The sequence below is a fragment of the Ovis canadensis genome, chromosome 4 (genome assembly GCF_042477335.2).
Source record: "Ovis canadensis isolate MfBH-ARS-UI-01 breed Bighorn chromosome 4, ARS-UI_OviCan_v2, whole genome shotgun sequence".
Classification (NCBI taxonomy): Eukaryota; Metazoa; Chordata; class Mammalia; order Artiodactyla; family Bovidae; genus Ovis; species Ovis canadensis.
The window spans coordinates 63,425,728-63,452,461 of record NC_091248.1 but is presented as its reverse complement, the minus strand read 5'-3'; the positions used below and the strand labels follow the sequence as shown (position 1 = coordinate 63,452,461).

Below are 26,734 nucleotides of genomic sequence, written 5' to 3'. Positions count from 1 at the left end.
AAGGACTGTATATCTGCTAATTCTGCAAACTAGGCTATGCATCGCAGCATTTAAATCTTAAAACAACATAAAAGAGATTAAGAACCACTGTACTCTGATGCAATTTATGCTTGTATATATATAACTAAGAATATCTATCAACATATCAATTATCTACTCCACATACTATCATATACTATATGAAGTCAACTGTATACCAATGGCAGCATCAAATTAATTAAAAGCCAATCAATAATAATAATTCATTAATGATAATATAAAAAATTATAGTTAAGCTTAGTCAAAGGAGGACGCTAGTACTTACCTAGAAACAGAACAATCAATAGGATTATAATAGTAAGAAAAGCCTTGTTCCAGAAACTTGCAATTTTACCCCAAACGCTAAAGGAAAATATCTTCTGCCATCTGTAAAGCAATACAATTGCATCAGGTGTAAAAAGTCAAGAGAATACTTTGAGATACTTTCTAAATACTAAATTAACATCTTGGCAATTGTGTAGTGAGTGAAAAGAACTACGGAAATTTAATTTTTTGTCATGTAAGAGAATTGTCAATTCTTATCAATAAGAATATCTCATGAAATAAAGAACAACTTTCAAATTTAATAATAATCCCACATTTGATTATCTTCTGTCTGGTGTCTTAAATATTCTTAAGTAAAAGTAACTTCTAAAGTAAATACACATGATCAAAACCTTAAATAGGAATTCTCACAGTAAAAATGTTAAATTACTGATAGAACTTATCACTTTATATCATTTTCCTTATCAGGATAGTAACTCAGAAATAACAAAGATCTATTGTTCTAACAACTAATAACATTTCAGGGCTAAGGGGTCTGACTTTCTACACTATTTATTTTTATAATTAAAAAAATAGATGAAGTTTCAATGTCTATTCTGAGTAAAAAAGTTTTTCTACTTTTACCATAAGGAAATTAAGAAAATCATTGGGCTATTATACACACATTGAATCACTGAGCTATTACATACACATTAAATCACTGAGCTGTTCTACAATGTGTGTGTAATACTGTGTACTACATACATAGTAAAGAGTAAAAATCTTAAATATATAGCTTGAAAGGGAATTCCCTGGTGGTCCAGTGGTTAGGACTCTGCACTTTCACTGCCGAGTGCCCAGTTTCAATCCCTGGTTGAGTAACTAAGATCCCACAAGATGCATGGTGTGGCAAAAAAGGAAAAAAAAAAAAAAAAAAAAATATATATATATATATATATATATATATATATATATATACCTTGAGGGATTTTTATGTGTGTTTATACCCAAGTAATTATATTCAGATCATTACTTGAACACAGAGAAAATGAAACAGGGAAACAGTCTAGATGGAATGAACAATATGAGCAAAGACACATAGGTAAGAAAGCATGAGTTATCAATGGCAAAGAGTGACAAAGTAATTTATCACACAACTGAAAAGGTAACAAATTTCACACAAGGGCATTTTAAATGAGTAACACATTAACTGAGTCCAAAGGAGATATATAAAGATAAGCACTTAAGTAAACTTCAAATTTCCTTTCATGGACCACAGCCTTTTAGTGGTGTGTGGGCCACTACACAAGTGTAGTGTGAAGTCGCTCAGTCGTGTCCGACTCTTTGCAACCCCATGGACTGTAGCCTACCAGGCTCCTCTGTCCATGGGACTTTCCAGGCAACAGTCCTGGAGTGGATTGCCATTTCCTTCTCCAGGGGATCTACCCAACCCAGGGATCGAACCTGGGTCTCCCGCATTGCAGACAGACGCTTTACTGTCTGAGCCACCAGGGAAGTCCTCACACAAGTGTAGGGCTTGTGTAATTCAATGAAGCCATGAGCCATGCCGTAAAGCGCCACCAAAGATGGACGGGTCATCGTGAAGAATTCTGACAAAACGTGGTCAACTGGAGGAAGAAATGACAACCCTCTCCAGTATTCTTGCTGCAAGAACCCCATAAACAGAATGAAAAGGAAAAAAGGATATGACACCAGAAGATGAGCACCACTCACCGCTGCTCCCCTGGTTGAAAGGTGTTCAATATGCTAGTGGGGAAGAGCAGAGGGCAATTACTAATAGCTAAAGAAAGAATGATGAAGCTGGGCCAAAGCAGAAATGACGCTCAGTTGTGGATGTGTCTGGTGGTGAAAGTAAAGTGGGATACTGTAAAGAACATTGCATAGGAACCTGGAATGTTAGGTCCATGAATCAAGGTAAAATGGACGTTGTAAAGCAGGAGATGCCAAGAGTGAACATCCACATTTTAGGAATCAGTGAACTAAAATGGACGGGAATGGGTGAATTTAATTCAGATGACCATTGTATCTATGCGGGCAAGAATCCCTTAGAAAAAAGGGAGTAGGCCTTCAGAATCACCAAGAGAGTCTGAAATGCAGTACTTTGGTGAAATTTCAAAAACGAGAGAATGATTTCCAAGGCAAACCATTCAACATAACAGTATTCAAGTCTATGCCCCAACCACTAAATGCCAAAGAAGCTGAAGCTGCGTAGTACCATGAAGACCTTCCAAAACTAACACCAAAAGAAACAATATGCTTTTCATCACAGGGGATTGGAATGCAAAAATAAGAAGTCAAGAGACACCTGAAGTAATAGGCCAAACTTGCCTTGAAGTACAAAATGAAGCAGGGCAAAGGCTGACAGAGTTTTGTTAGGAGAACACACTGGTCATAGCAAACACCCTTTTCCAACAACACAAGAGATGACTCTACACATGGAATCATCAGATGGTCAATACCAAAATCAGGCTGATTATTTTCTTTGCAGCCAATGATGGAGAAGCTCTATGCATGCTCAGTCGCTCAGTTGTTTCCGACTCTTTTGCTACCCCGTGGACTGTAGCTCCCCAGACTTTTCTATTGCAGCAAGTGAGTTCAGTAGTTGTGGCTTGCAGGGTATAGAACGCAGGCTCAGTAGTTGTGGTGCATGGGTTTAATTGCTCCGTGGCATGTGGAATCTTCCCACACCAAGGACTGAACCCGTGTCCCCTGAACTGGCGAGCAAGATTCTTATTTACTGTGCCACCAGAGAAGTCCCTTAAGATTATGTTTTGAAAACAACTCTAATAATAACCTGAAGTTTGTGGGGAGACAGAGTTGATATGGATGTAGTTTCTTTTGCCTCTTTGATTCCTACTCCAAGAATACTGTTCAAATTTTACATTACAAAAATTTGTATTTTTGCAAAGAGAACTAGCAATACCTTGCTGCTAAGTGCTAAGTCGCTTCAGTCGTGTTCGACTTTGTGTGACCCCATAGACGGCAGCCCACCAGGCTCCCCCGTCCCTGGGATTCTCCAGGCAAGAATACCGAAGTGGGCTGCCATTTCCTTCTCCATTGCATGAAAGTGAAAAGTGAAAGTGAAGTCTCTCAGTCGTGTCCGACTCCTAGCTACCCCATGGACTGCAGCCTACCAGGCTCCTCTGTCCATGGGATTTTCCAGGCAAGAGTACTGGAGTGGGTTGCCATTGCCTTCTCCTTGACCTAGGTCCAAATGTAAATTCACATTTCAAGTAAATCAACAGTATAAAAGGGAACACAAAAGGAGACCCACCCCCACCAGAGGGAACAATTAGCAGTTTATAAGGGTTGATTTAAGAAAAAGCTAATAATAGCTACTATATAGAGTCCTTACTATACTTCCCTTCTAAGCACTTTTACATGGCTTAGATCATTTAATTACCACAACCACCTTACGAGGTGGATACTAGTATTACCTCCATTTTACAGATGAGGAAACTGGCCAGAGATGGTAAATAACTTGCCCAAAGTCATACAGCAGCATGCAGAGTTTTGATATAATCCCAGGCAGTCTACTCTGAATATGTGTCTTTCACTAGTGGGTTATGTGAGAAAAAAAAGAGTAGATTGCCAAAGCATGAAGCCTTTTCTTTGAAGAGTAAGGTGATTACACATGTAAAAGGATAAAAAGATGTGAATACACACAAGGACACATTGTAAATGATCTGTGGACATACATATATACACATACACATTGTTTTTCTAGTGTATATTTGTCCAAGAGGATATATTTATATAATGTGTATACATGTACTCAAATCTACCAAATAGCTACTTTATCAGGATAGAAAAAAATATATATTTGATAAGAAGAAAAAGATCCATAGTCTAGAAACCATTTTGAGGGAGAAAAGATTAACTGACAAAAAAAATTTTTTTTCTGCAAATCCTAAAGTTTTATGTTAGATGTTTATAAATCACATCTTTCTTTCTCTTTAATATAGGCTTCTACTGTTGCAAGTATTACCAAAAAGTTGAAAAGGGTCTTACTGAGGATTTGAAACAAAATAAACAGGATAAGAGACAAGGTGATGAAATAGAAAGAGCACTAGACTGAAAGGCAGATTCTTGTCTTGAATCTGCAAAGCTCAACTAGATGACCTTAGGCCACCTTCTCATAGAATGAACAGGTTGAATAAAGTTCAAAAATCTCAAAGTCCCCTTCCTATAATTCTTTTTTCTTTCATAAGCAAGAAAATAGTGATGGCACAGCTGAGAGATAAAAATGGAAATGAGTAGAGATCCAGGCAGGTAAGAAGAAAGTTAAAAGTTGTGGAAGATTACTGGACCCTGAAGATGAACCAACAGGCCCACAGGGCAGGAAGAGAAACGCAGATGCAGAAAACAGCCTTCTGGACACAAGGTCAGGGTGGGGGTGGGGTGAGGGGTGAATTCGGAGGCTGGGATTGATTTATACATTCACTACCACTCATCAAGTAGCTAGCTAGTGGGAACATGCTAAAGCACAGGAAGCTCAGCTCAGTCCTCTGTGATGATTCAGATGGGTAAGAAAAGGGGGTGGGAGAGAGGCCCAAGAGGGAGGGAACATATGGATACATACAGGTGACTGACCACACTATTGTAAAGCAGTTGTACCCCAATAAAAAAAAAAGATAAAAACTTTCATAAGTCTCTTCAAGTCAAGGACTCTGACTAAATTTCACTGGGTTATCTGTAGGATCAATTACTGAAAGATTTTCTTTTACATGAACAAATGAGTTGCAATATTTTTACACAAGAGTATTTCATCATTCACACTGCCAAGTCTGGATCTAACACCGAACTCCTAAAAAGTAGGCTACAATAGGGGTGGAGAGAGTTAAGGGTACAACTGAAATCCTACTGAAAGACCTGTGACGGTCTTTTGCTAAGAAACTAATGTTAACGAATGGTTCTGATACTTTGCATATTCAGCACTTTTAATTTATACTCATTAATTCTGCATGGGGATAAAGTAGTAAAACTGCCATCAAATGAATACAAATAAATTATGTAAGACCAAAACTAAGAATCATTTATTGGCTTAAGTTTCCAAATTGTCTTTCCACTGCCCCAGTGAAATATTTCTGCATCATGGTGTACTGTAAACATCATTTATCCGTTTACTTTTATTTGGCTCACTATTCTAACTCAGGGCAATAAAAGTAAAAGCTAACAACAAGACATGTAAAAAGGATGATCATCACTTTATTACATCTATAATTAACAGAACCAAAAGGAAGGGGGACGAGGACCTTCTCCTTTCAGAAGGGAGGGGGAAAAGTTAGTTGTACATATGTGTGTGCTCATTCACTCAGTCGTGTCTGACTCTGTGCTATCCCATGGACTGCAGCCCCCCAGGCTCCTCTGTCCATGGAATTCTCCTGGCAAGAATACTGGAGTGGGTTGCCATGCCCTTCTCCAATTTGTACATATAATAAAAAGCTTTATGAAGTGATACTTTAATATGGTCATTAGCTATTACTTAATTGCCGTGTGAATTTATTTTTAAAGAGCGCCTTTTATAGAATCAGCACTGAAATTCTTTTAAGAAAACTTTTTCCGTAACACACTCAACAGTCTAAAGAGCTCATCATATATGTTGCTGTAACGATTTGGAGGGTTCCTACCTCTGAGGAGGAATAAAAGGTAGACAGAAGATTAAAATGAGTCCTATTTCAGCGTAAAGAAAAGTTGCAACTGCCGCCCACTGGAGTGTCATTGTTTTTCTTCACACCTAAATAGAGAAACACTTATTTCACTCAGTTGCCTTTCAAAGAAAATTCGGTTTAAGGAGAGGCCCTTGGGGCGCGAGGTTTCCGTCCTGGAGGTTTCCGGGGGTCCGACACTCCCCTAAATGGGAGGCGCCCGGCAGTGACCCGGGGCGGGGAGGGGAAAGGGCAGAGGAAGGAGCCGGTCGAGGGTGGGCCCAGAGGCCCGGGTCGGCACCTCCCCGGCGAGCCTTACGGAACCGGCCAGGCGGCACCGTGGTCGCGCTTTCGGTCCAGGTTCACGGCGTCAGCTGCCCAACGCCACCCTCCGCTAACGCCCGAGCCCGGTCCCCACCCCCGCCCCCGCTTCGCTCCGCGAACGCGCCGAGGGAAGGGCCGGCCCCGCGGACCAACCGCGGCGATAGCAGCGCGACCCCGCGCCCCACGCCGCCTGGAGGCCCGCGGGGCTCCCGCCCAGCCTTACCCCGCCTGCGGCCGCCTGGCTCCCCGCGCTGCTCCGCGGCCGCCGACGCGCGGGACGTCACACGCCGCGGCGGGGGGAGGGGAGCGTGCCCCACCCCCGCCACCCCCGCCGGACCCTTCCCGAGCTTCGGCCTCGGGTGCGGGCCCCGCTGACACGCCAGGCGGTGCGAACGCGATGAGGAGCATTAACTGGTTTCTAGTTGGGCGGTGGAGTTACGGGCTGACGGAGACTCTTCGATCTGCTGCTTAGGGGCTCCCAAGGGCAACGTCTTCTGAGGAGCCAGCTTAACATTCCTAATAGTGTGGTTTGGGTGGAAGGCGTGCGGTTAACCCACGTTTTGAAAGAGCTTGTGGGGTCCGGCGAGAGAGAGTGGCATCGGAGCGAGGGAGTTAGACAGGGTGCTGCCAATTTAGTGACCGTGGTTAAAACACTCCTTCCTGGTCCGTAGTTTACTGTGGACAATTTCTTTGGCCGGAACAAGCTAGAAGTTACATATTAGAAAGGCCAGGATCTGGTGATTGTGCAGCATTCTCTGAAAATGTAGGGGAATCGGTAGCGTCCAACATTTCGTGTAAGGGTTTCCCCTTTTGTCCATGGGCTCGGAAGAGGAAACACACTTTGGAAAGGTAGCCGTGGGTACGGCTACCTTTTTTCAATTACTCTTTTCCGGCATTCAGATTGCGTAAATACACTCAAATTATGACAGTTTTTTACCCCAATATTAACAACATATTAGAAATGCACATCAAACTATTCTCCTGTAGAGGATTATTTTGGGAACATGAAATAAATGGTAAAAATGAGAGGTGGTTATTGAATATAAAAACATTTAAGTCAGTGTTTTCTCTTTGTCACAAATATAGACAACATAGGTTAACATAGGAAACAAAAAATGAAGCGCGTTTAGAACTCCTTGCCCTTTACTCTAATTATGCCATTGTCCTCACAACACATGTAATTCATCTCAGTTAATTAACAAATTTAAAAATGACTACGTTTTGACTATAACTCCCTGTGCTAATATGGTACTCATATTTAATGAAAAACAGTTATCTTTAAAAACCCATTAACTGAAAAATGAAAACACAGAGTGTACCTTATAAAATATCACAACAGGGTGCTTATGTTAAAATGGACTTATCTCATATTCCCAAATTCGTGAATCAACCAGTTCTAGATAACTGCTTATAAGTTTTTTATGTTGGTGATATAGACCACTATCTTATAGAACTGTTTTTAATAAATCGAGGTAATTCTTGCAGTGGCACCTTCACCTCCAACAAAATTCCATTAGCAGTATCTCCAAACCATGAACTTTTTAAAATTTTTTCAATTTTTTGGCTGTGCCATGCCACTTGGCTTGTGACAATCTTAGTTCCCTGACCAGGAGACTGAACCAGCACACTTTATAGTGAAAGCTGGGAAAACTAACCACGGTACTGCCAGGGTAGTCCCTAAGCCATGGAACTCTAAACTTAAAATTATCCTCAACTGCTGGGAGGCATAAAAATAACATTACTAAAAATGTTAGGAAAATTAGGTTTTTAAATAAAACCTGGTTATCTTCAGGAAATAATATTTCAAGTACACAGTTGTCTTTTGGTATGTGTCGGGCATTGGTTCTAGGACTCTTGCAGGTACCAAAATTTGTGGATGCTCAAGTCCCATATATAAAATATTTTAGCACCAAGGGCCAACTGTGTATCTCTAGACTATTGACCAAATTTTTTATTTAAGATGTAGGAGATAGAAATTAACAGTATCATTTATATATAGGACTGATGCTGAAACTCCAGTATTTTGCTACCTGATGTGAAGAACTGACTCATTGGAAAAGACCCTGATGCTGGGAAAGATTGAAGGTGACAGAAGGGGACGGCAGAGGATGAGATGGTTGGATGGCATCACTGACTCAATGGACATGAGTTTGAGTAGGCTTTAGGAGTTGGTGATGGACAGGGAAGCCTGGGTGCTGCAGTCCATGGGTAGCAAAGAGTCAAACCTGACTGAGCAACTGAACTGAACTGATATTTACCAAGCTCTCAGTCTTCTAAGAATTTAGAAGGCTTGAAATGTAACAAATATAATGTCATTTAAAGAATTTCACAGAATCTTAGCTTTTTTTAATAAAGATTTTTTATTTTTGATGTAGATCATTTGGGGTTTTAATGGCTTCGAGGCATTAAAGGTTGAGATCTTGGCTCCCAACCAGGAATTGAACCTGCACCTCCATGCACTGGAAGGAGTATTAACTACTGGATCACCAGGAAAGTCTCCCTTAGTTTTAAATTACAGAAAACATCACATCTAATTAATTTGTTACATACAATTTAAAACAAATACCATAAGGTGTGTAATTCATGAATTAGGAAGTAGCAGTTTAATTTTCCAACCTAAACTTTGAATTTAAGCCCTGAAAGCAATTCTATACAGAATTTTTTTCCTTTTCATTTCATATAGATGTTGGCATTTGCTGTTTCACTTTTCTGCACTGATTTTCATTTAAAACACTTCATGTTAACCAACAGATACCATATGAGCCATATTTTTAGTATTAAAAAAAGTTTTATTTATTTAAAAATGTTAAAAACGTGTTTCCTTTAGGAAAAAAATTCTCACATTTTAATTCATAATAGGATTCAGAGCAAGGTCCGTCAATCTATGAAACACTTAGGATCTTTTTTAAAATTAAAATTTGGGTCTACCCTAGAGATCTACTGAACCAGAATCTATCTCTGAGAATGTGGTCCAGGAGTGATTTTTAAAAATTCTGTCAGGGCATTGTTTTTATATTAATGTTTTAGAGTCACTGATTCAAAGTAAAAACCAAGATGTGACCTTCGATGGTTTCACTGCAGAAAGAAAATAATTCAGGAAGTACGGTCAATCCCATAATGGTCTGTAAGATAATCTAAGACTGCTGATGTGCTTGACAAAGCATTGAATATTCTTTTTTCCTGCCTTGAAGTTATCTTTTCCATCATATACATTAAATGTTGATGGAAACACATATAAGGAGTTCCAAGTTCAAGAGCAATGTCAACCCAGTCCCAGATGCATTTCAGTGGGGTTTCCTCATATCCAGCAAACATGGCCGGGTTTGCTAAGAGTCCTCTTGCAACCATCACACCTACAAATTAAAGCATATTTCATTTGTCCACACATTAAGAACTCATGGTTATGGGGTCAAACTCAATGAAACAGACTGACAATATTAAAAAATAATTTATTACCAGATTTTACAATGCCCTTAGTCTCATTCTTATTAAACAATTCATTTTTATACTTTTATAAACCAATCAAGTGTAAATGCAACTTGTAAGACTTTCTAACGTTTTAAATACTTCTACATTAAAAATTAGTTTTGGGTTTTTTTTCAGGGTAAACCTGGATTGTTATAAATTGGATTTGCTTAAAGTTAAGTTTATTTGCATTCTCTCATCTAGCAATAGGTATCACAGGGCTTGATATGCCAAAGTTGAGGTGGATAATGAAACTGTATAGCAGTCTGGGGTTTCTTTGGCTCCTGTAGCCACTCTTTCATTCACAAATTCTCATTTCTATTCTGTAGGCTCTATTGGTCACTCAGTGGATGAGACGGTGGCAGAGAAGTACCTGAACTAATTCATCCCAATTAAAATAATCTGTTGTTCCTAAGTGAAAGGATTAACATTTTAGTAAACTGCTTAGCTTAAATTGGTACAACAGGAAAATATGGCTCCATTTGAAAGAAAAATAATGAAAACCACATTAACATTACTCTCTCACCCCCATTTTTTAATTTTTCTAATTAAAAAACAAAAAAGTCAAAGGACTTATTTCTTACCATCTGTCCCAGTAATATGCCACACATTTTCTGCTTCTTTTAAGCTTCTGATGTCTCCGTTAGCAACTATAGGTATAGACATACTTTCCTTAATTATTTTAATGGCCTCATAGTGAACTGGCTGATGTCTTTCCTCAACAGTTCTTCCATGGACTGTAATCCAGGAAACTCCTGTTGCTTCAGCCTTTCGACAGAGATCTACAGTTCTTGTAAGGTCATCATGGATCCTATAATTTCAAAATCATATCTATCTTTTTATAGCACACAAATCTTAATTAATGCTAATATCAATAAACAGAACATTATTTCATCTACTACATTATTTAATTTAGTTATGCTGTTCATATTATCACCACATACCACTATCAGTAAAGTTTTGTTCAGCTATCAGTTCCCATTCAAGATCTTGAATTTAGCTATTTCACCACTGGCAATAACAGGATGACAAAGAACTGTTACCTAGTGGCTCTTTTCTGGCTTTGATAACTGAAAGATTCATCAAAGTACTATCACAGATGCATTGAAAGTTGCTATGTAATATTTGCTGTGCATGCTCCAATCCACAAGTGGGAGAATTATAATAATTTATCAAAATGTTTTTAAGCTGTCACCAAAAAACTATAATTTTTCATTTTTGATGTGAAATTTTAGTGCAAATATTATTCCTATTTTCTACTCTTGATAACAGAAATGTTTCTTAGCATTATTTATTTCAATAGTACGTGGAAAGAGTTGTTTCTTTTGGGAGTGAGTTTTTTAATAATAAAGGGATATTTTAATTTTTATTAAATAAGAAGAAATTGTTTTAAATTATAAATAAAAATTATGGTATCTATTAATTCACTAAGCATCTTTGTTTCAACATTTTCATATTCTAGATGCCTATGTGGGGCTTCCCAGGTGGCTCAGTGGCTAAAGAATCCGCCTGGCAATGCAGGAGACATAGGTTTGATCCCTGGGTCAAGAAGATCCCCTGGAGGAGGGTATGGGAACCCACTTCAGTATTCTTGCCTGGAGAATCCCATGGAGGAGGAGCCTGGTGGGCTGTAGTCCATGGGGTCACAGAGAATCATACATGCCTGAAGCAACTGAGCATGCATGCAGATGCCTGCATACTAAAAGGAGACATCTCCACATCTTCAGACAAAAGGAATATTCTTTTGTTTCCTGAGTAATGGACGGACTATCATACCAAGAGATTAAAATATTACCTTTACCTTATTTTAATAGATACTGAAAATCTGGGGTTTTCCACTTGATTTCTTACTTGTTTCACCATGTCTCGAACAAGCTCTGGCTTGTTTATTAAGCAAGCTCCATAACCTTCTGCCAATGCCCACCTTCACAAAGTAAACATAACAACAAATAAATGGTAAACAACTGGAAGAGAAGATGCAATTCTAAAAGCACAGTAAGTGCATTTATCTATTTCTCTAGTTAGTAATCTGGAATGGAACCATAATTTTTAAAATTCATAGATCCAACATTTCTAAGTGTATCAAGATTAGGAAAACATGTTCCCAGATCAAGAAGTATTTAGGGGAAATGGTTTTCACTGGCAAGTGAGAAAATTAAAGTTCATTCAACCAAAACAGATTTAAGTATTTGTAATTAATTGTAATTACTTCAGATTTTTTCAACTCCAAATGTGATGTTTATTATACATAACAAGAAGTTTTATTAATCTTAAGAGTAGAAAGATATTTTTGGCTTACAGCATTCCAACACCACTAAACAGCTTACTGAACTCTACTAATGAGTATACAAACATGTCTAATCTGATTTGGATTATGCTATATGTAAAACCTTGGCTTCATTCTTTGAACATATTTTGAATTATTGACAGATAATCTAGTATGGTGCCAAGAGGTAAGGATATTATCATCAAATTAAGCACATTCTATCAACACACAGTTACTCAGACTCAACCAAGTAACTGTAGTATAAGAAGAAAAGGTAATTATAAGAAGGTATTCTTACAACTGAAATTAAGTAAGAGAAAACAAGTGGTGATCTCCGAAATCATAGAATCACCGTGCTTGGAGCAAGTATGTCTAACACAGCAGTAAAAATACATTTTAGGAGTTGTTATAAACATCAGAGTCTCACATAACTACTTTATGGATGAGGTTCAAGGCAGATGCACACATAAAAAAATTCTAGTGGTGAGGTGAGACAAAAACTTGTCAAGGGTCTATACACTGTTACAGCCATCAGAAAATATCTTTGCATGTGTGTTTCTAACTAAGATTTCCTTAGTTTTTCTTGCTGCTTAGAGCCCAAGTTCTTTATGTCTATTTTCCTTACTTTTCAGTTTTTGGAATACCAGAATGATAGTTTACCATGTTCACTAGTTTTTCCTAATCTTTTGAGAATTCTTCCAACTTCTTTGAGCTTTACCTCTGAGGGCAACCACAGTTAATGTCTATTCCATTCGCATAAGGACAGACTATACGAGCAGCATCAGATAAAAGTCTTGCATCATTAGCAGCAAACTGAACAATCAATGGGCAATCACCTGATAAAATGAATAGCTCAACATTAAAATTTACAGAAATACACACACATATGAGATAACAAATTTTAATGTTTGTACAGGATAAAATTCTATTTTTAGACTAAGAAGCATGTATTCAAACCATATAGCATTAAAATAATTTAAAATATTTTAAATTATTACAATTTAATTTAATTGCAATTATTATTGCAATTTAGACTTGGTACAAATTCAAACAGTACAAAATCTGATAAAATGAAAAGTATAACACTTTTGCCAAATAGACTCCTTTCCTAAAGGTGAGATTATACTGCATTCTAAAACATTACGAAGACCTGTAAAATTTAAGCAAATGTGAACATTCTAAATACATTGCTATCTCTATGGTGTTTTCCCCTGATGTACCTGAGATCTATATGCAGACCTATTTTCTTGTTTTTAGTGCATATTCCACTATGACGGTGAACTACAGACTGTTTTTTATTTGAGACTCTTGCAAACAATGATGAAGATACTTTATATACATATTTTTGTGAGTATATTCATGAAATAAAATCCTAGGAGTATAACTCCTGGGCAGGTATTAACATCTTGAAAGATACTATAAAATTTTCTTAGAAGAGTTTACCGATATACATATACACCAATATGGATGACAGTTCTGGTTTCCTTACAACTTATCCTACACTGTATATGTAACAACATATTTTTTATTTGTAGCCTTTCTCTCCATACTTTTTGCAGAGTTCTCTATGTGCAATTTTTCTTTTGGTTGCTCCCTTTTTATTATTTAAATTTAAAAATAAAACAATTAGCTTTGCTATCTTATCATAAGCATAAAAATATTCTATTTTCTCCAGTTCTTAGTTTGTCTTTGAGTATTATCTGTGCCCCTTCCTTATTCCTGAGGATATAGGTAGGGTTCTTTCTGTTTCGTAACTTGAGAGTTATAAAATTTCAATTTAACAATCATTTATTGGTCAAATGTATTTTCAATGCTGGGCTAGAAGCTGAGGATACAAATCCACAAGAAAAAAATTCCAACCCTCAAGAAGCCCATAGTCTAGTGGGAGAGACAGACACGTAAGGAGGAAATCACAGTACAGTACGATTAAGTACAACAAAAAGTCTGTGCTTAGGCAATGGACATAAATGGAGTGTGATTAGGAGAGTTCCTTGGTCACAACTTTAGAGCATTAAGAAGTATGAAGTGTCCTTTCCCAAAGAGACAGGGATAAGGGGACAGGCCTGACTAAGAAGGATACTCTAGGTGGAGCAGTGTGAGAGATTAGGGCATGTTCAGGGACTTAAAATAACTTAGTATTTTGAAGAATAAAGTCGGTGGGCCATGGAGAAAAACTGATGGAAGATAAAGCTGCAGAACATGTGTTCAGTGTTCTAGATCATGAAGAACTTTCTATTATCTACACGTGCTGGAATTTTCCTCTTTAGGTCAGTGGCTCTCCATCTTTAGCAACCTCAGAAGCACCTGAAGAGCTTTTAAAAACACAGATTGCTTGTGACATACCCAGAGTTTCTGATTAAGCAGGCTTGGAGTGGAGTCTAGAATTTCCATTTCTAATGAGTTTTCAGATAATGCTGATGCTAAGTGGTCTGGGAAATCACTTTGAGAACCAATGCTTTAGGTGATGAGAGGTCTAAGGAAGATTTTGAGTTAGGGAAAAGAAGTGATCAGATTTAAGTTCTAGAGTGCTCACTTGGAGCTGTCTGCAGGACAGTTTGGGGTGGGATATGGCTGGTGGCAGTGAGACAGGAATCTGCCAGGTGACAGAATGGGGCCCTGAATGGAGGCTGACTTACACTTTGATAAATTATTCATAGTTTACAAGGCGCTGAGGAAAAACACATTAAAGATTTTAAAATAAACTCTTCAAATTCTGTTGTCTGATTAGACAAGAGTGTTGAGTTTTTTTGTTTTTTAAGTTTTACAAAGACAGCAAACTCTGGCTTTCACATACCTTGATTTGTGGTAAATTCACTGTCTCTGGCTTTTGCAGATCTGACAAAATCAGCAGCAACTATCATTGGTGTATAGCACAGATCACAATCGTATTTTCTGACTAGTGTTCTAAAAGACAACCTGTGAGCATATAAAACTTTAATTAGGCATTCAGAAAGCATGATAATCCTATCTTCTTCAGAGTTTAGTTATTCATTAAATATTAATAAAAGTTCTGCTACGGAAAGATGCAGTAGATGTACTCTTCCTATCCCTCTTGCTTAGTGTAACTAAAAACTCTGGATATTATATACAAAACAAACATAAGCAAACTCTGAAAGGGGGAGAGAAGAGAGCAGACAGGCTAGTGACCTTGGGCAGGACCTAAGGAATGACAATGGTGAGTTCTCCGAGTTTTGTTTTTCCCTCAAATATCCTAGGTTTGAAACTGAAGAAGCTGGCAACCTGGAAACAGCAATGGATGCAGACAAAAACATCCCCAGCAAAAGCCCGCTCATTTCACCCCAAGGACCAAGAAGGGTGCAGCTTAGCAAGCTTTTAGGTAATAATGACTCTACGCTAGCCCAACACCAGAGAAAAATCTGTGGCCTGCACCTCCACAAGTAAAGCTCGAGTAGGGAGCCTCGACTTCTAGCCTTCCAAAGCTGTCACAAAGTTCTCTAACACCCCTCCACAGTGGTGTTAGGGAATGCCAGGTAGGAAACTGGAACTTTAATCCTTGCTGGCCAGAAACAAGGAGGCTACCAGTGGAGACCAAGTGGGGAGCCTGGAATTCCACACCAACAGTGCAGCAGCAAGGCAGCCTTCTCCCTCACCCTGGGAACAGTGTCAGAGAATGCTTAGTGAAGAGCCAGGCCTTTCATCATTGCCCAGCAGTTACCAGGCCACCCCCTGCATGGGGAGCTGGAACTCTTAGCCCTGCTCAGTGGTAATGAGGAGCCTTATGCCCCTGGGGTGTCAAAGGAGACCAAGTGGAAAACCTAGACTTCTACCTCTACCTGAGAGTAATGAGGTGGTGCTTTCTCATCCTTCCCCTGCTGTGGTGGTATCAGAAAAAGCTAGTTAGAGCAGAAGTTTCAACATCCAGAATCAAGCACTGTAATCCACCATATTAACAGGCTAGAGAAAAAAAAATCACATGACTGTATCAACTGATGCAGAAAAAGCACTTTGCAAAACATTCAGGATTAAAAACTAAAACCTCCCAGAAAAACAGGAATAGAGGGAACTTTCTCAAGTTGATGAGGAACATACACAAAAAATTCTACACTTCATATGATACTTAAAGGTGAAAGAATACTTTCCCCACCAGATCAAGGACAAGGGAGAGATGTCTGCTCTCATCATTCTTATTCAGCACGGTGTTGGAACTTTAGGCAGTGCAATGAGCCATGAAAATGAAATAAAAGGCTTCAGACGGAAAGGAAGAAGTAAAACTATCTCTATTTGCAAGTGACTTAACTACTTAGATAATCCTAAGGAATTTATAAGAGGAACCTCCTAGAAGCAATAAGTAAACATAGCAAATTCACAGAATGTAAGAATAAAACACAAAAAGCAGTTTTACTTCTATATACCAGCAATGAACACATGAGCACCACAATTAAAAGTATAATAACTGAGTGTAAGCCTTACAAAATATGGACAGAATTTGTATGCTGAAAACTATATAACACTTAACACTAATGAAGGAAATCAAAGATCTAAATAAATGGAGAGATACTGTGTTTATAAGGAGACTCAACACAACACGGAATTCAATTCTCCCCAAATTGATATGCATATTTAATACAATTCTTATGAAAATTCCACTAAGATTTTTTTTTGTAGGTAAAGATCATCCTAAAATTCATTTGGAAAGGCAAAGAAACTAAACAGTTAAAACAATTTTGAAAAAGGAAAGTGGGATTTATCAGATTACTTAATTTCAAGGTTTATTACAATAAACTGCGGAAAATTCTGAAAGAGATGGGAATACCAGACCACCTGACCTGCCTCTTGAGAAATCTGTATGCAGGTCAGGAAGCAACAGTTAGAACTGGACATGGAACAACAGACTGGTTCCAAATAGGAAAAGGAGTACGTCAAGGCTGTATGTATATTGTCACCCTGCTTATTTAACTTCTATGCAGAGTACATCATGAGAAACGCTGAGCTGGAGGAAGCACAAGCTGGAATCAAGATTGCTGGGAGAAATATCAATCAACTCAGATATGCAGATGACACCATCCTAATGGCACAAAGTGAAGAAGAACTAAAAAGCCTCTTGATGAAAGTGAAAGAGGAGAGTGAAAAAGTTGGCTTAAAGCTCAACATTCAGAAAACAAATATCATGGCATACAGTCCCATCACTTCATGGGAAATAGATGGGGAAACAGTGGAAACTGTCAGACTTTATTTTTCTGGGCTCTAAAATCACTGCAGATGGTGACTGCAGCTATGAAATTAAAAGACTCTTACTCCTTGGAAGGAATGTTATGACCAACCTAGACAGCATATTAAAAAGCAGAGACATTACTCTGCCAACAAAGGTCCATCTAGTCAAGGCTATGGTTTTTCCAGCGGTCATGTATGGATGTGAAAGTTGGACCATAAAAAAAGTTAAGCACCAAAGAATTGATGCTTTTGAACTGTGGTGTTGGAGAAGACTCTTGAGAGTCCCTTGGACTGCAAGGAGATCCAACCAGTCCATCCTAAAGGAGATCAGTCCTGGGTGTTCATTGGAAGGACTGATGTTGAAGCTAAAATTCCAATACTTTGGCCATCTGATACGAAGAGCTGACTCATCTGAAAAGACCCTAATGCTGGGAAAGATTGAGGGCAGGAGGAGAAGGGAACCACAGAGGATGAGATGGTTGGATGGCATCACCGATGCAATGCACATGGGTTTGGGTGGACTCTGGGAGTTGGTGATGGACAGGGAGGCCTGACATGCTGCAGTTCATGGGGTCGCAAAGAGCTGGACACGACCGAGCGACTGAACTGAACTGAATTGACAGTAATCAAGACTGTGTGGTACTGGTAGAGGGACACATAGATCAATAGACCAGAGAGTGCAGAAAAAGAACCATATAAACATGCTCAGCTGAGTTTTGATAAAGATGCAAAAGTAATTCAATAATGGAAAGACAGCCTTTTCAACAAATGGTGCTGGAATAGACAACTGCCAGCAAAAACAATAAACCAACCAACCTGAGCCTATGTCTCATACTCACATAGAAATGAGGAATTATGAACTTAAATGTAAAACGTAAACTAGAAGACTTTAAGAAAAAAAAGTAGGACACAATCTTTAATATCTAGAGCTACATAAAGATTTCTTATACTTGAAAACAAAAGCACAATCTGCGAAAGGAAATATTGATAAGATGGACTTCATCATTAAGTAAAAACTTTTGCTTTGCAAAAGACATGGTAAGAGAATGAAAAGACAAGCTACATGCCAGGAGAACACATATGTAAGCCACCTATCTGACAAAAGATCTGTCTATAAAATAAAAAGAGCTCTTAAAACTCAAGAGTAAGCAAAACTGGGACAACAAAAAACCAAACAATCTTGATTAAAAAATGGGCAAAGGGTTTGAAGAGATTTTTCCCAAGAAGATACCCAAATGGCCAATGAGCACAGGGAAAGATGCTTAACATCACTAGAAAAAGACAAATAAAAGCCACAATGAGATAATTCACATTCATTAGGATGGCTATTAAAACAGTAACAACAACCCCCCAGAAGAGTAAGTGCTGATGAGAATGCTGAGAAACTGAAACTCTTGCGCACTGCTGGTAGGGATGTAAAATGGTGTAGCTACTATGGTAAACAGCAGGGCAATTCCTCAAAAATTAAAAACAGAATTGCCACATAATCTAGCAATTCCGCTTGTGGGCAAATACCCCAAAGAACAAAAAGCAAGGTCTCAAAAGATATTTATATATCCGTGTTCATGGAAGTATTATTCCCAAGAGTCAAACGATGCAAGCAACTCAAGCTGGGCTGAATGAATGAATGAATGGATAAACAAAATGTAACATATACACACAACGGAATATTATTTGTTCTTAAAAAGGAAGAAACACATGGGTGAACCTTGAGGATTATGCTCAGTGAAATAAGCCAGTCTTAAACAGACAAATACTGTGGCCACTTAGATCATACACATGCCAGGCAGGTAACAGCATCAGGACTCAAGCCTGTATCCTAGTCCCAAAGCTAGGCATTTGAAGATCCATGTGGTGGGGTGGTCTTACTTTTTAAAAAGTCAGAGCATAAAAAGGAAATCATACCTAAGCTCATTAACCATTTAACAACACTTACTTTGAGTATCGCACCATTGGGGCACAGACTTTTACCAGCTGCCCAGAATGAAACATTTCTATAGGATCTTTTTTTCTTTCTTGACATGATGTAGTTTGTATGCAGTCACTCTTCATGAAAACAGATTTATTTCAAATCTGAAAAAGACAATTAGTTTGCATGGAGGAAGGCACTTTCACTTGAATCTCATCATTCTTACAATTTCAATTACCAAGAACATGAATTTTTCATTAGGTTTTGTAGGCTTAGGAATCTTAGTTTTTTTTCACAGTATTGAATAGGATATTACCAAATTCTGACTTTATTTATAGGTCATGGATAGTTTTTAGCACAATGTGAAATTATAACGTTTATATTTTATATAAATTATGCTTGTTTAAGTCAAAAACTAGCAGTTTTGAATTTTATACTTAACTGACTGTAGTAACAGTTTCTGCTCAAATTAATAAGTGCTCAGGATATGGAAAACTAAAACATGTTATTATTTTCCATGTTATTTTAGTTTTTCCATTTTACTTTGTTTGGCATTGATTTAACCAAGAAATTTGATTGAATCAACTCATATATAGTACTAAGTATGTCTGGCACTTTGAAATGCCTTTTTTTATCCAGGAAAGTTAAATGGTAGTAACAGAACAGCTTAAGTACTGAGCATTTCAAAAGATATACTGGTATGTTTAATGTTTATTCTTATTCTCAAATCCTATTCTTTTTATTTGAATCAGAAGGCAAACAAACTTTTAATTATATTTTTAAACATTTAAATGTTTTGTGAACATTGTTTCATGAAAATCTCAATTGTAATCACATAGCTGCATAGTAAATCACTATTATACCCCGAGGGACAAGTGATTAAATTAGGTAATTCCTAAGTGTTTTACAGTTGCTGTATTGTACTTAAAATCTTATCATTTCATAGTGGTGGCTGTTACTAATTCCAATTTTGGCCTTCGTAATTTAAAAACAAATACTGGCTAACTTTAGAAAAGTCTAATTGCTCACCATGAAACTTTTTGGTTGGCTAAATCTGAAAGTATTGATATAGACTAAATATAAACTAATAATTTAATTTCCTTAGGTAGAATGTACAGGTGGAATAAGATAAACTAGTTTTACTGATTACTGTTTATGAGTTTATCACCATTTATCATTTGACAATAAACATTTAGAGGTGGGTGTGTCAACTAAGTGGTACCTTTAATTAAACCCTGAGCCCATCTTCTTCGGCTCATAGTCCCTGTATTCTTAATTCCCCATCCTGAGGACCCTGACAATCTTCTTGGAATCCCAGTTGATCTTATTTGTTTCCATTCAACAAAGGTTAATTTCCTGCTACATGCTGAGAACACAGATGAAAATATTTTTGGTGCCTTTAAAAATGTATTAAACAAACTTACACAGTAACGTTAATATACACACTCAGACACAATTTCAGCATTGTAGAAATAACTGCCTAGAGGAGTCAGTGAAGTTGGGGAAGTATACAGTTACAAAGAACAGTACAAAAAACTCCATAGCAGCATGAAAATGCTTGTTTTTAGTGAACCATGAATAGTTCAGCACTGCTTGAGCTGTAACTAGACAGGATATGAGAGTGCCTCCATAGTAATGGGCTTTGTACACCAGGCTAAGACTTTTTAGATTTATACTCTAGGGCTTTTCCTGCTGTGTGGGTAATTTTTACATGTGCACTCAACATGTTAACGTGTGCATATGACATACTTCCATGGGAATGTATTCTTGTGTAAGTTGTCTCTCCTTGTACACTAGTTATAATTGAAAAAAATTTAGCAGGGAAATGAAGCAGGATCAGATTTCTGACTTGGAAAGATTTCACTGGAGGGGTTAGGGGTGTTGATAAAATACTAGTAAGGAGGCCACTGTAGTAGACCAAGCCATGTGTAATGAGTATCTGATCTGGGAGTCTGGGAGTGAGGAAAGAGAATGCATTTAGGAGCTATTTAGAAATAAAAATAAACTAGCAAGACATTTAAGGGTTGGAAATCACCTGATGACAGCACGAGTTATATGTGCTAAGAGAAAATATTAGGATGATGTCAACATTTTTGGCTTTAGAGCCTGGTGGATGGCAATTCCAATCAATGAGACAGAGAACCAGAAGGAAGAATGGACAGGCTTTGGCAGTAAAACATGAGTCAATGCTTGGGCACATCAAAGAGGTACTCAGCTGATTTCCAGGTGGTGATGCCTCATAAGGGTTATATAGATATGGTTCTTAAGAAAAAGCTAGAGATATAGATTGAGTCTTTAACCTCTAGGTTAAACCAGAGATTAAACTGTCAACATCCGTTCGGTCATTGAAAAAGCAAGAGAGTTCCATAGAGTTCCAGCAAGAGAGTTCCTTTGACTGTGTGGATCACAATAAACTGTGGAAAATTCTTTAAGAGATGGGAAAACCAGACCACCTTACCTGCCTCCTGAGAAACCTGTATGCAGGTTAAGAAGCAAAAGTTGGAACTGAACATGGAACAATAGACTGGCTCCAAATTGGGGAGGGAGTACGTCAAGGCTGCATATTGTCACCTTGCTTATTTAACTTATATGCAGAGTACATCATGAGAAGCGCTGGGCTGGAGGAAGCACAAACTGGAATCAAGATTACTGGGAGAAATATCAATAAACTCAGATATGCAGATGACAGCACCCTGATGGCAGAAAGTGAAGAACTAAAAAGCCTCTTGATGAAGGTGAAAGAAGAGAGTGAAAAAGTTGGCTTAAAACAACATTCAGAAAACGAAGATCACAGCATCTGGTCCCATCACTTCATGGCAAATAGATGGGGAGATATTGGAAACAGTGAGAGACTTTATTTTCTTGGGCTCCAAAATCACTGCAGGTGGTGACTGCAGCCATGAAATTAAAAAGACGCTTGCTCCTCGGAAGAAAAGATATGACCAACTTAGACAGCATATTAAAAAGCAGAGACATTACTTGGCCAACAAAGCTATGGTTTTTCCAGTACTCACGTATGGATGTGTGAGTTGGAGTATAAAGAAAGCTGAGCGCTGAAGAATGGATGCTTTTGAACTGTGGTGTTGAAGACTCCTGGACTTCAAGGAGATCAGACCAGCCCATGTGAAAGGAAATCAGTCCTGAATATTCACTGGAAGGACTGATGCTGAAGCTGAAACTCCAATACTTTGGCCACCTTATGCAAAGAACTGACTCTTTGGAAAATACCCTGATGCTGGGGAAGATTGAATGCAGGAAGAGAAGGGGACAACAGAGGATGAGACGGCTGGATGGCATCACCGACTTGATGGATATGAGTTTGAGTTGGTGATGGACAGGGAAGTTTGGCATGCTGCAGTCCATGGGGTCTCAAAGCGTTGGACTGAGTGACTGAAGTGAACCTCTGGTAATATGTTGAAACTAAAAACATGGACAAAGTACTTATGGGTACCATACCATATGTGTAGAAATCATTAAAAGCACCAACATTTAAGTAAAAGGGAGAAAAAACTTGAATATAAAGGAGACAGTGAGATGAACTTCGGAGCTGGAAGGAATAAACCTGAACCGTGATATTTAGAAGCCAAGAGAGGGCTATTATTATTACAAAGGAAGGAGGGGATGGGCATCTTACACATCACAGAAGAGTGAGAATGAGGTAAAGACTAAAAAGGTGGTCCAACGGCAACTGGGTCACTGTGACTTTAGTGGGAATAATTTCATTCTTATTCACTCTTGTTCCCTTACATGGCACAAAGAAGGGTTCCCCTTTTTTGCTGAATGAAGAAATCAGTAGTTCTCAATCTTGGTTGTACATTAGAATGAGGTAGGGAGATTTTAAGCAGGATGCCCAAATCATACCCCAGAACAATTACATGTGAATATCTGGGCTTAGGATACAGGTATCAGTGGTTGTTAAAGCTTTCCAGGTGATTTTAATGTGCCATCAAGCTTCAGAATAAATAAATCCATATTCTCCAAAGCACGTGATATTATTGTTTTGTTTAAATGGGTTTATATGTACCTCTTAGCTCCTTCGGGATAAGACAGGAATTGAGTCCAATGTTCTACACTTAAGCTGGTATATACAGGTAGAGATTCAAAATTCTTCATTGAATGAATGTTCTGCAACTTTTTGGTAACAGCCAGGAAAGGAAAAATGATCCATAATTCAAAGACAATGCTTATTTAAAAATTATTAGTCAAATTTTGTGTATTATTGATAATGAAATCTAATGTGACTCTGGGCACATTGCTCGACAATTTTCGAGACCTCCATTCAGAACAATCAATCCTATTCACACCAGGATTGATATCAAATATATTAGCGAAGAACCTCTGTTACAACGTCAAGGCTAAGCATAAAGCACTGAGCTGAGGCTTGCTTGCTTGAGTTCTTATGCGTATCTAATACGTCTAGATATATAAAATACCTCGAACAGCGTTTGGCATGATTAAGTATTTGACATCCTCAAAGATCTGTTAGCAGAATCAAGAGAACCTGTAGCTCTGGCACTGGGAAAAATTGGTTCCCTGTGTACATACTTAATGTACACAAAGGAAAATGTATGATCTTTTTACAAAGAAATGCTTAACCTTCTTGCACACGTGTGGCTGACCTGTCAACTTACTATTAATTTATCGAGGGAGAAGCAGAGGTGAACAGTGCCGATGTAATGGGAACTAACTTGATCTTACAGCTCAAAAAAATGGAAAATTCATCAATTTGTAATAAGAAGTGTGGTGTCGCTCACTTGGCTGAAGCTAAGCAGTAGAAAAATCCTAAGGATACTGTCACATGGGAGAGTAGGTATAGACTGAGTCCCACTTATTTCTGTTTCAGTTGTCCTACTTCACCGATTTTCGGCTCTTCCTAATTCTCCCCAGTATTCATTCGTGGCAACTTTCCTCTCGAAGCTTTCTCCACCTGCCTTTATTCCAAGAATGCGAAGCAAGGCATGTGGCAGATACAGGTGACGTGAAAGTCGCTCAGTCGTGTCCTACTCTTTCCGACACCATCGACTTGTACAGCCCATGGGATTCTCCAGGCCAGAATACTGGAGTGGGTAACCTTTCCCTTCTCCAGCGGATCTTCCGAACCCAGGGATCGAACCCATGTCTCCCTCATTGCAGGAGGATTCTTTCCCAGCTGAGCCACAAGGGAAGCAGATACAGGTAGGTAGCTATTAACACCCGCCAGCTGTACTTGAGGTGTGCAAAGGAAGTTCCCAGAAGCCTCCGCTCTCTTGCCTCCATCAAGAGGCCTATGTTCTTAAGTTAATTAAATACTTGCTTCAGCGGGAAACGACGCGGCCACGTTTTGGCGCTCACCTTCTCCTCCGCCCGGAGAACGCTGCTAGCACCAGGGGTACGGCGGGACACGGAGGAAAGCGCCAGTCCCGCGACCTCGGCTTCCTCAACACGCTGGGCTCTCAGTGCCCACCAGATCCGGGCCCTACGCCGCTCACAGGCAGGTTCGGTCCAGCACAGTAGAGCGGATCCTCCTACTCCGCCGGGAGCCTCAGACTGGGCAGAGCGGGAGGCGCCCAAATTCTGCGTCATCATCTGGGCGGGGCGCGCAGCTGTGACGGCATCACTCCCACACCAGCCAACATGGAAGGTGGTGACGGCGGCGTCTCTATGGCTGGCCGTGGGGCTCCGGGTTCCGGAGCTGCTGCAGCCACTGTGCGGGAGCTCCTGCAGGACGGTAAGGGGGCCGGGCTGTGGTCGGGCCATGGGGCTTGGGAGCTGTCTGCTCCGCACTTGGGCCTCGGTGGTGGATTCAACCCGTCGCTTTGCAGAAAGTTTTCCGTTTCGACGTGACCACTCCCCTCAGCCCGGCCCACTGGCATCTGGGTGCCAGCCTTGCCGACGTGTTTCCCCAGGGACTTGCTGACCCGTTTCTTTCCGGTTGCCCTGGGGACACCTGGTTTCTGGCGGCTCCTCATTTCAGCTCTACCCTCCACGCTCCTGAGGCTTCGCTGATGTCCCGAGTTTCCGCACTCGGGACCTACTGCTACCGCAGTTCTTGACCAAAGGATGAAGCGTTTAATGTCATGAAAAGTGTAAGAACTAGGACAGATGACAAGCGCTTAATGAAGGGGGGCTCTTTTTATGTAGATTTGGAAACTTCCGCCCCTTTGACAAATTCTTGGACTGCGCAGGTGGCCCCATTTACAAGCTCGCTTGTTTGTTACTAGTGGTTTATCCACAACCATACATGGGGGAGGGTTCGGAGCATTCATTCAAGCTGGGATTAACCATATGTATTGAAAATAGCAGTCAAGTTCAGTTAGACATACTACATTTGAGAAGCGCACACAATTGTATTAGTGATGTTAACGTACTCCAAATCTGTTTTCTTTCAGAATAAAGTTCAAATTTCTAAAGACCCTTCTCATCTGTTCTTAATTTCCTTCCCAAATCGACATTAGGTTCTACCTTGTACAAAAATAATTTGTATACTTAGGCTTTTCTACTGCATTGTAACATCCCTTTTTATATTCTGTAGAGTTAACCTATGGTAGGTGCAGAGTGTTTTAAAAAACTGAACATCACACTGAGAAGCATACATACACATTTGTTGAACAAAACAGATTATAAATGAGTGAAATAAAGTTCTAAATTGCTGTTTGTTTTCTGTGTTGTATGCTTTATTATTGCCCTTAGTTTCTTGCCTTCTGATTATAATTTATATACTTTTGCCAAGATTTACTAATGATGTTGTTTTCTGAACTAGATCCTGTTCTCTAGGATTTCTGGCTAATGCATCTTTATATCTTAATTTAAATTCAGTTTTACGAAGTCTTGACTCCTGTTACACATACAATTTCCACTCTTAAGTAGCTTATGATTTTGGTAGGGGAAATAGTCCTGTAAAATTATAAAGTTAGACATTGTAATATAGCATTATAATGGTAGCAGTAGAATTATATATGAAGTAAAACATGAATACAAAGTGGATGATAACTTGGTGGTTAGGGAATGTCAAAAAAGACTAGTTGGAGTTGGTTTTGAAGTATAAATAGAACTTCTCCAGGTGAAGTGCACGGAGGTAGTACATGCCACCCATGGGTATTCATTTCAGTAGGTTTCACTCCAGGAATTGTAATCAGTTTTTGGACAGTACGTAAGCCTCAGTTCTGCTTTCTGTATTTTTGTATTTAGTTATCTTTCTCATCTTCAGCAGTAATGATTTAAATCTTCTTTACTTTTTTCAAGCCACTCCCTTTGAGCTTAACAAATGGTTTTCAAGTTCCCTGAAAGAATCTGACATGAGCTTCCTCGATTACTTGCCATTAAATCTGTGAACTAGCCCGAACCTGTTGCCATCCTTTCTTCTTTAACATGGTGTTTTTAATTATAAAAGAAGTGTACTGCTTCCTAAAGACAGTCGCTGCTCTTGGTGTTCTGGATTTTCTTCCTGCCTCCTCCAGGACCAGTTACTCTCATTCTGTGCCATTGAGATCGCTTTGCTTCATGGATAAATCAAATGGACACCGTTTTGGTCCTTATCTTACTTGATCTTATGAAAGGTTTTGACTTTTGAAATACTTTTCCTCATGTGGCTTGTGAGTTGCATGGTTTTTGTTTGTTTTGTTTTTAAATTTCCGTATTCTTTTAAGTGCTCTTTTTCAGCTTTCTTTA

General features: G+C 38.9%; 3 protein-coding genes across 5 annotated transcripts in view; 1 reads left to right on the top strand and 2 right to left on the bottom strand.

Moving 5' to 3' along the window:
- Positions 1–7,490, bottom strand: part of BCAP29 (B cell receptor associated protein 29) — a 48,752-nt gene extending 41,262 nt beyond the window's left edge. The window contains exons 1-3 of the mRNA XM_069587915.1: positions 6,499–7,490; positions 5,934–6,040; positions 305–405 (exon numbers count right to left, since the gene is read on the bottom strand). Coding sequence (XP_069444016.1) covers positions 305–405; positions 5,934–6,025 — 193 coding nt within the window. The 5' untranslated portion in view covers positions 6,026–6,040; positions 6,499–7,490. The remainder of the gene's footprint in view (positions 1–304; positions 406–5,933; positions 6,041–6,498) is intronic.
- Positions 7,491–8,616: 1,126 nt separating this feature from the next.
- Positions 8,617–24,908, bottom strand: DUS4L (dihydrouridine synthase 4 like). 2 transcript variants are annotated; one of them, XM_069587912.1, is made up of 7 exons: positions 24,419–24,908; positions 19,115–19,251; positions 14,801–14,922; positions 12,725–12,842; positions 11,542–11,664; positions 10,325–10,551; positions 8,617–9,628 (listed from the first exon to the last, which is right to left on the bottom strand). In XM_069587912.1, the coding sequence occupies exons 2-7, from the start codon at positions 19,228–19,230 to the stop codon at positions 9,369–9,371; spliced, it is 966 nt and encodes a 321-aa protein (XP_069444013.1). In that variant the 5' UTR covers positions 19,231–19,251; positions 24,419–24,908; the 3' UTR covers positions 8,617–9,368. The 2 variants fall into 2 exon arrangements, with proteins under 2 accessions (XP_069444013.1, XP_069444014.1); XM_069587913.1 differs by lacking the exon at positions 24,419–24,908 and adding an exon at positions 23,112–23,218.
- Positions 24,660–26,734, top strand: part of COG5 (component of oligomeric golgi complex 5) — a 279,231-nt gene continuing 277,156 nt past the window's right edge. The window contains exon 1 of one of the 2 annotated variants that reach the window (XM_069587900.1): positions 24,660–24,794. In XM_069587900.1, coding sequence (XP_069444001.1) covers positions 24,701–24,794 — 94 coding nt within the window. In that variant the 5' untranslated portion in view covers positions 24,660–24,700. The remainder of the gene's footprint in view (positions 24,795–26,734) is intronic. The other variant, XM_069587901.1, reaches the window with a different exon arrangement.